The sequence below is a fragment of the Emys orbicularis genome, chromosome 19, assembly GCF_028017835.1.
Source record: "Emys orbicularis isolate rEmyOrb1 chromosome 19, rEmyOrb1.hap1, whole genome shotgun sequence".
Classification (NCBI taxonomy): domain Eukaryota; kingdom Metazoa; phylum Chordata; order Testudines; family Emydidae; genus Emys; species Emys orbicularis.
The window spans coordinates 20,157,349-20,168,857 of NC_088701.1; the positions used below are offsets into that span (position 1 = coordinate 20,157,349).

Sequence of the window (11,509 nt, forward strand, 5' to 3'; positions counted from 1 at the left end):
ATTAGTTTCAGATACAATTTTTCAACCGATTTAAAACTTTTCATTCCGTTTTGTTTATTAAGCTACTCCAGAATTCTTGCTTGAATTCTAGGAGTGTGCCAGCCAAATTACATACAGATATTGAGACTGAAAAGGCACAATTTCTCCCTGACAACTGCCACCCAGGCACGTAGTATGACTATACATGCTTTGCTGGGTATGCCCAAGATTTTTTCACGTGTCCTGTGTTGCAGCCATAGAGGCGTAAGAGCATGTGTGCTTATAACAATCCATTCAATCCCCCACACTACTCTACTTTGACATAGATGTGCTCCTTCTCCCATGAGTTGATCATTGTACTTTTTGCCAGAAGCTGGGAATGGGCAATGGGGGGTGGATCACTTGATGATTCCCTGTTCTGTTCATTCCTTCTGGGGCACCTGGCATTGGCCACTGTTGGAAGACAGGATACTGGGCTAGATGGACCTTTGGGCTAACTCAGTCTGGCCGTTCTTGTATTCTAATGTACTGTGCCTACTGGCAGAATCCAGCTGTTGGAGAGATCCTGAAAAATGGACCAGTAACGTAGACCAGAACTCTGTCATGGTATCAAGTATCAGGGGTAGCCGTGTTAGTCTGTATCCACAAAAACAACAAGGAGTCTGGTGGCACCTTAAGACTAACCGATTTATTTGGGCATAAGCTTTCATGGGTAAAAAACCTCACTTCTTCAGATGCGTCTGTCATGGTAGGCATTGCATTTGTAGAGCATCTCGCACAAGGGGATCTTGGTCCATGAATGGGACTCCTAGGAACTATAAGAATAAATAATAACAAGAAGAACATTCTGCAGCCTGTTCTCTTATATCATTAAAAAAATAAAACTGTGGTGAAACTCAGCTGTAAATAAGCCACGAGGAGTCCCTTGACTTGTTTGGCTAAACTATAATTAGACTTTAAGGAAGCAAAGCAATTAATTAAAATATAAGTCCTGCAAGTGAAGCTTGCAAGCAAAGCATATATTTTAATTTCACATTTATTTCATGTGTAATAGAATGTTTGCTCTGTTTAGCTTCTTTATAAGCCATTTCTTGCTGCCAGGCAAACCAAACCCACAATCTATAAATTAATTTTATGCATCCCATGCAGCTCCTGAAACATATATAAAGTGAAATTCCTTAACTCAATTCAAAGGAAAGCTCTTTCCTTCACTGTCTGCTCTTCTCTTGCACTTGACTGCTTTGCCGATACTGCTCCATTCTCACTCCAAGCAAGCCACCATGAATCGAATGTGTTTCTCGTCTGGTTCTCTTGGTGGAAGAAGGTGCTTCTCTTCGGCTTCTGCCGCTTGTGGCCTCAGCGGAGGTAGAACCAGCTCAGGCTCCGTGTCCTGGCCTGCTGGAAGAAGTGAAAGCGGTGGCTTTGGCAGCACAAGTCTCTTTGAGCTGGGTAGAAGTCAAAGAATTTCCTATGGTGGAGGCTATGGTCTTGGACACTGTGGTGCATATGGTGGTGGGGGGTACGGTTGCGGCGCAGGCTATGGCAGCGGTGCGGGCTTTGGCGGCCATTTCGGTGTTGGCAGTGGTGCAGGTTATGGTAGCTGTGTAGGCTACGGCAGTGGAGGCTATAGAGGTTCCTCTGGTTTTGGAGGTTACTCCCCCTACCATTTTGGAAGTGGTGTACGTTATGGCGTCGGACATGCAGGTAGAAGTGATGGTATCCAAGCGGTGTGCGTCCATCCGGAACTGTTGAAGCCTCTCTCTGTGGGAGTTGACCCAGAAGAACATAAAATACGATCACATGAGAAGGAGCAGATAAAATGTCTCAACGACCAGTTCGCCTGCTTCATTGACAAGGTGAGAGTATAAAGCGCCTTTCTTTTTCTTGATACTAAAAAACAGAGATAAGACAGAGCTTCATATTGGAGATCCAAGCTTTCCCAGAGGTCAGAGGTGTTCATCTTTGGTACATTTAGCTTGGCCTCTGATGGTGTAGGAAAAGTTGATATTAATATGATAGAGTTAACTTAGTTGATATTCCTTTCCTTCCTAGACAGAAGAATATCCAGGAAGCCACAACATCTCTTAATGGTTCTCTGCTGAGAAAGAATCAATAGTAAAAAATTGATATATCGAATGCCACTCAGACATGATGGTTATGGGTAGCAGTATAAAATCCTAAAATAGAATAGGACCAGTGACAATTTTCTATCAAAGCACAGTGTTTTAATGGTTTGTAACTAGGTATGTACCAATAGCCCTCATGGTCACGGAAGGAATTTCATGCTCTTAAGTAGTATTTGTGCTATAATATGTGGAAATACACAGGGATTTAACTCAAACAAAGTAGTTCTCTTTCAACTTCTGTGAATCTCACCCCGGTAAAGTTGATTTAATGTAGTTATTTTGAGGTTGGATGCATTGCAAATTTCATATTCATGATTATTGTTAAGGATAAAATCAGCTGCATTAAAGTAACCTCAAAAGGAACAACAATGACAACAAAAAAAGGATTTCTGCCTTTTTGTGACATATGGTGAAGAAGGCCAAGGTTGTTGTGTTTTTCAGCTTCTTTTCTTTTCTACTACGAACGTCAGCAAAGTCATAGAATATCAGTGTTGGAAGGGACCTCAGGAGATCATTTAGTCCAACCCCCTGCTCAAAGCAGGACCAATCCCCAGTTGTTGGGGTTTTTTTTCACCCTAGTTCCCTAAATGGCCCCCTCAAGGATTGAACTCACAACCTGGGGTTTAGCAGGCCAATGCTCAAACCACTGAGCTATCCCTCCCTCAAATCTTCTCTCCCCTGGGGTGTTTTTGGGAGCACTTCTTGAATGACTCAGTAACGTGTAAAAGGAGCTTCTTTATTCCTATCATTGAAAATCAAGAGGTGACTGAACCACGGTTTATGAGAATCTTCACAGGGAGAAAACAATCTAGCAGAGAAAGGCAGAACTAGAACCGATGGCTGGAAGCCGCCACCAGACAAATTCAAATTAGAAATCAGGCACCAATTTTTAACCGTGAGGGCGATTAGCCATTGGAGCAAACTATCACAGGAAGTGGTGGATTCTCCAACTCTCGATATCTTTAAATCAAGACTGGATGCCTTTCTGGAAGATATACCGTAATCAGACACAAGTATTGTGCTCAATATAGGGATAAGTGGTTGAAATGCTTTGGCCTGTGTTTTACAGGAGGTCAGACTGGCTGTTCAAATGGTCCACTTTGGCTTTCAAATCCATGAATCTATGAAAAGGCCGAGTTGTTGCTTGCTTTACCCGGACCGCTTTTCTCTGCAGGGCTTTATTTAAAGAGGCATTACCCATAAGTTTCTAAGCAGTGTGAATAAAAATCACTTCCTCTCTCAGGCAGGTCTACACTACAGGCTTATACTGCTATAGGTACGTTGCTCAGGGGTGTGAAAAATCCCCTTTTTATGTTGGCGGGAGAGCTTCTCCCGTTGACACAGCTACCACCTCTTGTGGAGGTGGATTATCTACACCGAGAGGAGAAGCTCTTCTGTCAGCGTAACAGCATCTTCACTTGAGCGCTACAGTGGCGCAGCTGTGCCGATGCAGTGTTTTAATTGTAGACCTGCCCTCAGTTAACAAGGTTTAATGTCTTTCAGAGGCTTTAGAAGAGTTAAAACAATATTGCATCTTTGGCTTTCAGGTCCGCTGCCTTGAGCAGCAGAACAAGGTGCTGGCAACGAAATGGGATCTCTTGCAGCAGCATGCCGTCCCAGCAAGGAGAGACCTTCTCCCTGTTTTCGAGAATTACATCTGCCAACTGAAGAAACAGCTGGAATGTTTGTTACATGACAGGGCGAGACTGGAAGATGAAGAAAAGGCCGTCCAGGACTTGGTCCATGAGTACAAAAGCAAGTAAGTGAGACGGTGAAGTGGATAAAAGCTCTATACTAGGGCTAAAGAACCATAGTGCGTGCTGGAAAGGAACAGGGAGAGCTACTCACCCATGTTTCGGTCAAGAAAATCTAAATCCCAAGCCCTCCTTTCCTGTCAGCTATTCTCCAATATCAGAGCTATAGGCTCATCTATGTCTACCTCCTCTTCAGATTCTCAAAGCCATTCTTGACTTGAACTTTCACGGCTGCTGTCAACCCCACAAAAACTACAGCCTGTGTCATTTCCTCCCTATGCCTTCCTCCTTATTGTCACCTCATTCATCCTACCTCCCAGCAGGTATTTGGGTTGCAAGTATTGTTGTTATTGTGCTAGAGCTGCCTAGAAGCCCCAGTCACAGACCGATACCCTATTCTGTTCAAACACAGAAGCTGGGAATGGGCGACAGGATGGAACCCTTTGATGATTCCCTGGTCTGTTCATTCCCTCTGAAGCACCTGGCATTGGCCACTGTCGGAAGACCGGATACTGGGCTAGATGGACCTTTGGTCTGACCCAGTATAGCCGTTCTTATGTTTTTATGTTCTTAAAAAGATGATTGTTGCCCCAAGATCTTACCATCTAGGTGTTTCGGCTCTAGCTGCTCACAGTTCCACCAATAAGGAACACCAGGCTCTTTAACTTGTTTTGTGATGGTTCTTTTAGTCTTTGCTTCTTGGTTGCTATGGGTGCAAATCACACCTGTGCAGAGGGCCAGCGCAAACCCTGCATGTGATTTATGTCTTGTTTCAGGCTGGGATTTTCAAAAAGGATTAAGGGGATGAGGCCTTTGGAAATCCAGCATAAGCGCTCAAACTAAAGCTTAAATGGGCCTCCCTATATAAACTTACATGGAAAGAGGAAGACACAGAGACGTTCAAACCCACGACAATGTGGAGGCCACCTCACAGATTTATACAGCTTGTAAATGCTGGGCCTGATTCACCTCTGTGTTACTCTGGTTTGACATCACGGTAACTCCACTGAAATTAGTGAAGTAAGGGTATGTCTACACTACCCACCGGATCAGCCGGCAGCGATCGATCCAGTGGGTGTCGATTTATCGCGTCTAGTCTAGATGCAATAAATCAATCCCCGAGGGCTCTCCCGTCAACTCCTGTACTCCAGCGCCGCGAGAGGCGCAGGCAGAGTCGACGGGGAAGCGGCAGCAGTCGACTCACCACAGTGAAGACACCACAGTAAGTCGATCTAAGTACGTTGACTTCAGCTACATTATTCGCATAGCTGAAGTTGCGTTACTTAGATCGATCCCCCTTCCCCCTCCCCCCCAATGTAGACTGTTGGGAAACTGTAGGAATACATTGAGGCAGGATCAGTATTTTTGTCAGAAACAATAATATAAAAAAATGAGCAGGGTACAAAATTAATTGGGAACGGCTTTGTTTGTATCGCACTTCCTGTCTTTGCTAATGGCTTAGACGACAGAGTCAAACATTGGCTCTCCTTTCTTCTCATAGATATGAAGGGGAAATCAACAAACGCACGCACGCAGAGAATGAGTTTGTGGTGCTCAAGAAGGTAAGTCAGGCTATGAAAGCGTGAAACAAGACAAAATTAGCTGTTTGGAGCATTTCACTTTAAACTCGGTCCTAGACCAAATCCTCAACCAGTGGAAGTGGTTGTATTTCAATGGAATTATGCCAGTTTAAATTAGCCGAGTCACTGATCTGCAACAGGGTTTAATAACATACTGAATCGAAAGGTTTTTGAAATCATTATACTTGAGGAAATGAATGGGCAAACCTTGCCCTAATGTTCTCCTCATCAAGGGAAAATTATCCATTTTTCTTGCTTGCTTCCACTTTGGAATCAGCAGATGAAAAATAATATTTTCAGTATTCATTTTGGACAATCACTAATTGGTATTGGGTTTTATTAAATCACGTCTAGGCATACTTTACCCTGTTTCAGTGAAGAGGGATGAATTATTAGATGACCTTTTGGGGACCTTTCCAGCCCTACATTTCTATGAACCATGTGATAGAGCTGGACTCTGGCCTTAAAAGGCCAACAGAGATTCCCCTTGAGGAGGGAAGTTCTTTGCTGCCATAAATTCAGAGCTGGCAGCTGTGTCAGCTTGTCCCTCCCCACATCCTGGCATGATGTGGGAAAGAAGAGTGGGGGTGGTAGAGCAGAACTCAACCAGGTAGATTCTCTGACAGTGGTAGATGCCTGAGCAGTCAATGGGCTGCCCTAAATGATGCAGGGGCTTGGGTATCACCTACTCAGGTGCCATATCAACCCCCTGGTGGCATCCCCCGAGGAGCTCAAACACAGGGAAAAAGAGAGCCTGTAGTGCCTGGTTCTTATCTACGCCAAAGACCCTTACGCCACTCTGACAGTGTAAAAGGGCCATAATGTGGCAATGAATTATATCTACACTTGATATAAGGCCCATTTATATGGCCACATTGGTGTAAAGTGACCTTTGTGTGACCAGGCCAACACTGTTTGTAAAAAAAATACCATCATCTTTCCATGGATTTGGAAGATATTTAGTGTTTTCCCTATAAGACGTCAGAGGGTCCTGAGGAAGCCTCACCTCTGAGACCTCATGCTCCAAAAGCCTGACCAGAAGACGACGGCGGGTGTTGCCACTGTTGCGATGTTTCTCCGTGTTTGGATCAATACCATTTCTGATTGCTTGGGGCTGCTTTTCAGGATGTGGACTGTGTCTTCATGACCAAAGAGGAGCTGGAGGCCAAGCTGTTGCAGCTGAGACAGCACTTTGAGTTCCTGAAATGCATCTTTATTGAGGTAGGTATTCTGCCCATTCTAGCCACTGGGAGATCGGTCCCACCGCAATATTAATCAATGACTTTTCTGAAACCGCATTCAGGGTTGTTACGATGAAGCCTAATGCAGGCAAACTAGTTTTCTTTATAAAATGTCTAACCCTGTGGCCACTCCCAGAAAACATTATCAATCACTCTATATACAAGATATTTCTTTATAAATAAGAATTATTATATTAAAAGAGCCACGTGCTTTCAGACAAGCATGGAGACAAAGGGACAGACTGTCTTGCCTACGTCTGGTTGGGAAATCGGGTTTATTTTTGCATGGAAAATTTTGACTTTTCATTGAAACAGTGACAACCAAACAACTTTCAGCCAAAAACAGTCAAACTGAAAAATGTTTGGAGAAAAACTTCTGAAAACGTTCAGATTTTCAGTCTTCCAACTGATATATATGGGAAACAGCTACTTTCTGCTAAAAAAGTTTGTTTAGCCAGAAACCCAATTTTCCATCAGAAAAAGTTTTGTCTGAAAATATCCAACCAGCCCCACCCTTGGACGTTGTGTCTTCGTGTACCCTTGTGCATAGTGAGTTTGAAACATAAGGGTAGCATTTTACACCCAGTTTCCATTGACTTAAACTAAATGATCATACGAGGTGAGCAGTAGCAGCGTTTCAGGCCCAATGCCTTACAAAGCTCACAGTCTAAAGAATGGCAAAATAAATAGTAAATCTCTGCATTGGGATTTCTCCGTCCTTCATCAGAAAGTCACACTGTGGCAAATAGATTCCATCCACCAGGCCTCACACCCTGCAGTAGCTGGAAACAGACCAGCTACCGGGTAACTCAAGCCTTATTTCTGGTTAAGGGAAAACTATTTTCTTTGCAGCTTTATTTACATGTTCAGAGTTTGGCCAAATAAATTAGGGGCATGCTTCTTGACAGAACACATGGGAGTGTGGATGAGGGGATCTGTCCGTGAAGGGGCCCCAATGTTAATGCCTGACTGAGACTTTATGCAACTTGCAGGAGCGAGCTCAGCTAGATGGCCAACTCTGCGATACCGCCGTTGTTTTGGAAATGGACAACAGCCGAGACCTGGACCTCAGTGGCATTATCCACAGTGTTAAATGCTGTTATGAGGAGATCGCTCAAAAGAGCAAAGGAGAAGCTGAGACGTTCTACCAAACTAGAGTGAGTAATCACAAAGCTATAGTGTATGGAGATAAAGCCGTAATTTTGTCACTCTACCACTTCCACAAAATCATGAGCATGGGACAATTTCTTTCTCCTCAACATATGATACATGCTGAAAAAACATCTTCGCCCTGCTCAGTTGCAGTGACACGGCTTCTGAAGACGTGATTCACATTGACCATCCACCTCTACGATCTGCTTAATAGCTAGAAGTGGGATATTTATGAAAAATAATCCACATCTATCATTTTAGTACAAAGCAGTGATCGATAACTGGGATGCTCTTTCCCAACCTTGATATATCATTAATTATTATTATTATTAAGTCCCAGTTATGGATCAAGACTCCACTATACGAACACATAACAAAAAGACAGTCCTGGTCTCGAAGAGTGTATAGTCTAAGTTACTTAACTTTGAGCCCATCTATGAATTCCAGATGACGCCTTGCCTTGTTTACACTCATATCACAGCTGTGTATTTTCCCATGAGCAGAGGTTTCTATGAGAATCAAAACAGCTGCCGCCTGTCTTGGAATGGATGATGATTAATGTATAGCAATTACTTTGTTCTGAATACTAGCTTGAGGAGCTGAGCACCAACAGAGGCAGATTCTGCGATGACCTGAAGAATATCCAGGGTGAAATAGCAGAGCTGAAACGGCTGATCCACAAACTGCAGGGCGAGACTGATAAAGTGAAGAAAGAGGTAGGATAGATTTGTTTGCTTTCTCCTGGATTGATTGCTCTTGCCTTGGTGTAAAATTCACAGCTGTTCAGAGGACCGGCACAAGATCTACAGGCCAGTTAAGTGCCAATTCAGAATAATCCCTGATGGTTGACCCTCTGCACAGGAGTGAATTTCAACGGTGGCAAGTCTATATGGGGCCAGGAATCAGCTGGCAGAGTTCAGCATAACTCCATTGACTTGAATGGAGTTAAACCTATTGACACAAGCACGGGATCCAACCCATGGACCCTGTTCTAAAATCCAGTAGCAATATGACTGGTATATACTCACCTGCTCTGTTAGCTGTTTCAAACTTGAGCTTTACTTCCTCACTTCCTTACCATTTACTTGTGATAGGTCATAGAAGATGCTTGGTGTTGTTTATTATTGGTATCTCAGAGGTGCCCCGAGGGGCTTAATTGGGAATCGGGACACCATTGTTTCAGGCAGCGTGCTTAGCATCTTCAGGTGTCTGGTGCTAATGCTCACAGAATGTGACCTGAAAGCCGGCGTTGCATGAATGTTCAAGTTTGCAAGCTTAATGTTGATGTTCATTGCTAGTAACACTTGATCTCACAAGAGTAGGCTGCAGACAAAAAAAGACAGGGGGTGGAAGCACATCTGAAACGGATCTATTTCAAGATTCAAATGGGCATTTCGAAAAGAGGTTTGCAGTATGGTCTTATCTCTGGTGAAGAGCTGCACAATGACCCTTTGGTTTCCCCCCTCTCACCCCTTCACAGATTGCCTGTCTGCAGACGGCCATTGCTGACGCTGAGCAGCGAGGCGACTGCGCCCTCAAAGACGCCAGAGAGAAGCATATTGATTTGCAGAACGCCTTGCAGAAGGCCAAGGACAAACTGGCCTGCATGCTGCGGGACTACCACGAGCTACTCAACATCAAGCTGGCCTTGGATATTGAGATAGCTACATACAGAACAATGCTGGAAGGAGAAGAAACCAGGTAAGTACATCATATGTATTGTAGCACGGTAACATTTCAAGTAGCCCCAGTAGCGTTTGACGGGAACAAAGTTAATATAATCAGTAAGAAAGAGAATGAACAATATTGCAACATCCGGATTCAGGACACTGTCTGATTTATGGAGGAAGAGTTTGTCCAAGAGAAGGAGATGAGTTCTTTAAAGATAGCAGGGGTAAAATTTTCAACAGCATCTAAGCGATTTAGGAGCTTAAGCCCTATTTTCAAAAGTGAGGTAGGCACTTAAGAGTCTAAGCCCCATTGACTTTCAATGACTCATAGGCTCCTAAGGCTGGAATTTTCAAAGGAGCTTAAAAGAGGCACCCAATTCCCACTGAATTTCAATGGGATTTTGGTGCCTAAATACCTGGAAGTCCTTGGAAAATCCCAGTCTAGGTCACTTTTGAAAATAGGATTTAAGATCCCTAATTATCCAGGCATGCTTGAAAATTTACCTGAGGTCTCATTGGCTACAGGTTGCTAAATGCATATGAGGTCATTTACCTGTATTGTTTTTCTTTCCTTAACAGGATATGTACAGGGAATCCCACGAATGTCGGTAAGTAAACTGAGGATTCACCTTGTTTTGGTAGAAGTCATGTCAGATTTCTTTAAGAGCTTCGAAGCTGCTGTTTAAGTGACTGAACATCTTTTTTTCTCCCAGCTGTGGTCAGCGGTGGCCATACCATCGGGGATTGCAGAGCCGGCTTTGGAAGTGTTTGTGGACCTCTAAAGGGAGGATTCAACCATGGAATTGGAATCTTTGCCTCCAGTGATGGATTCAGCTCCAGAAGTGCAGAAGGCATCTCCAGGATGGGAGGCGGCTATGGCACAAGGAGTGCCGTCGGCTCTTCCGGAAGGGGATATAGTTCTGGAGGACTAGGTAGTGGTGGAATTGGGTATAGCTTGGGAGGATTCAGCTCTGGAAGTGGGGGATACAGCTACAGACGTGTGCTCAGCTCTGATTTTGCAAGTTCCGGGGGTGTTGGCGGTCACATGGGTGGAGTGGGCAGCTCCGGGAGTGCAGGCGCCGGAGGTGATGTGGGATACCATTCCTCGGGCGGAGTCAGTTCTGTGGGTGGGGTTTGCAGCTCTGGAGACGTAGCCTCCTCTGGAGATGCAGTAGGGAGCTCTGGAGGTGCAAGTGGAATTCATTCCTCAGTGGAACATTATAGCTCTGGAGGTGTAGGCAGCTCTAGTGGTGGAGTTTATAGCAGCGGCGGTGTAGGAAGCTCTGGTGGTGGAGTTTATAGCAGCGGCGGTGTAGGCAGCAGTGGAAGTGGAGGAGCATACAGCTCGGGTACGCGCATGGTATCAGTCAGCTCTTCAAGCCGAAGGATCATCCGATAAAAGTCCAAACGCAAAAGTCTCCTTTGCTGTAATGAAAAATATTTCCTGCCTTCTGACAGCCACATGAATCATGAAACCTGTCATTGACAATAACCATACATTAAAGAAAAACCTGTGTCCAATGCAATTCGTATGATCAGAAACCACATTCTTCTAAATGCCCCTTTTAGAGAAACTTTACGCAGTGCTAGATACTATCTTTTTCGTTCAGTGAGTCTGTGGCTGTCTATAGGCATTATCTTGGCTATTAAACCAGTCTCCTTTGCCTGATAATTTTGCCCTTCTCACTCTGGGTTTTCTTGCATTAGCTACACTTGGGATCACATAGCATTAGGACCCAGAATTTTCCTCCTCCTATGGTAAAGCATTTCAGCCAGGGAAGCAGTGCATTAACCATTCAAGATCAGACTGCAGATATCACTTAGCTTCTCTTATGACACCAGGAATCAGTTTTTTGTTGCTTTTCTTTGGTGAGGGTTAGCTGGTTTTGATCAGTTTGCATAATCACTGCCATTACATTTGCTGCATCCACTCAGTGACCTTTGCTAAAACTCATTGTAATTACACCAGAGATAAGCATTTGTCTGCTTCATCTGCAGTTAAACGTC

General features: G+C 44.2%; 1 protein-coding gene across 1 annotated transcript; it reads left to right on the forward strand.

Annotated features, from left to right (window-relative positions):
- The first annotated feature begins 1,259 nt into the window (after nucleotides 1-1,259).
- LOC135891862 (keratin, type II cytoskeletal 4-like) lies at nucleotides 1,260-10,901 on the forward strand. Its single transcript, XM_065419536.1, has 9 exons — nucleotides 1,260-1,835; nucleotides 3,653-3,864; nucleotides 5,361-5,421; nucleotides 6,565-6,660; nucleotides 7,673-7,837; nucleotides 8,423-8,548; nucleotides 9,313-9,533; nucleotides 10,082-10,110; nucleotides 10,216-10,901. The coding sequence occupies exons 1-9, from the start codon at nucleotides 1,260-1,262 to the stop codon at nucleotides 10,899-10,901; spliced, it is 2,172 nt and encodes a 723-aa protein (XP_065275608.1).
- Nucleotides 10,902-11,509: the final 608 nt, after the last annotated feature.

Excerpts from the sequence above, each read along its gene's own strand:
- LOC135891862 (XM_065419536.1), top strand. The coding sequence starts at position 1,260 with ATGAATCGAATGTGTTTCTCGTCTGGTTCTCTTGGTGGAAGAAGGTGC. Across the intron at positions 3,865-5,360 it reads GTCCATGAGTACAAAAGCAA|ATATGAAGGGGAAATCAACA; the intron begins GTAAGTGAGACG and ends TTCTTCTCATAG. Across the intron at positions 5,422-6,564 it reads AGTTTGTGGTGCTCAAGAAG|GATGTGGACTGTGTCTTCAT; the intron begins GTAAGTCAGGCT and ends GCTGCTTTTCAG.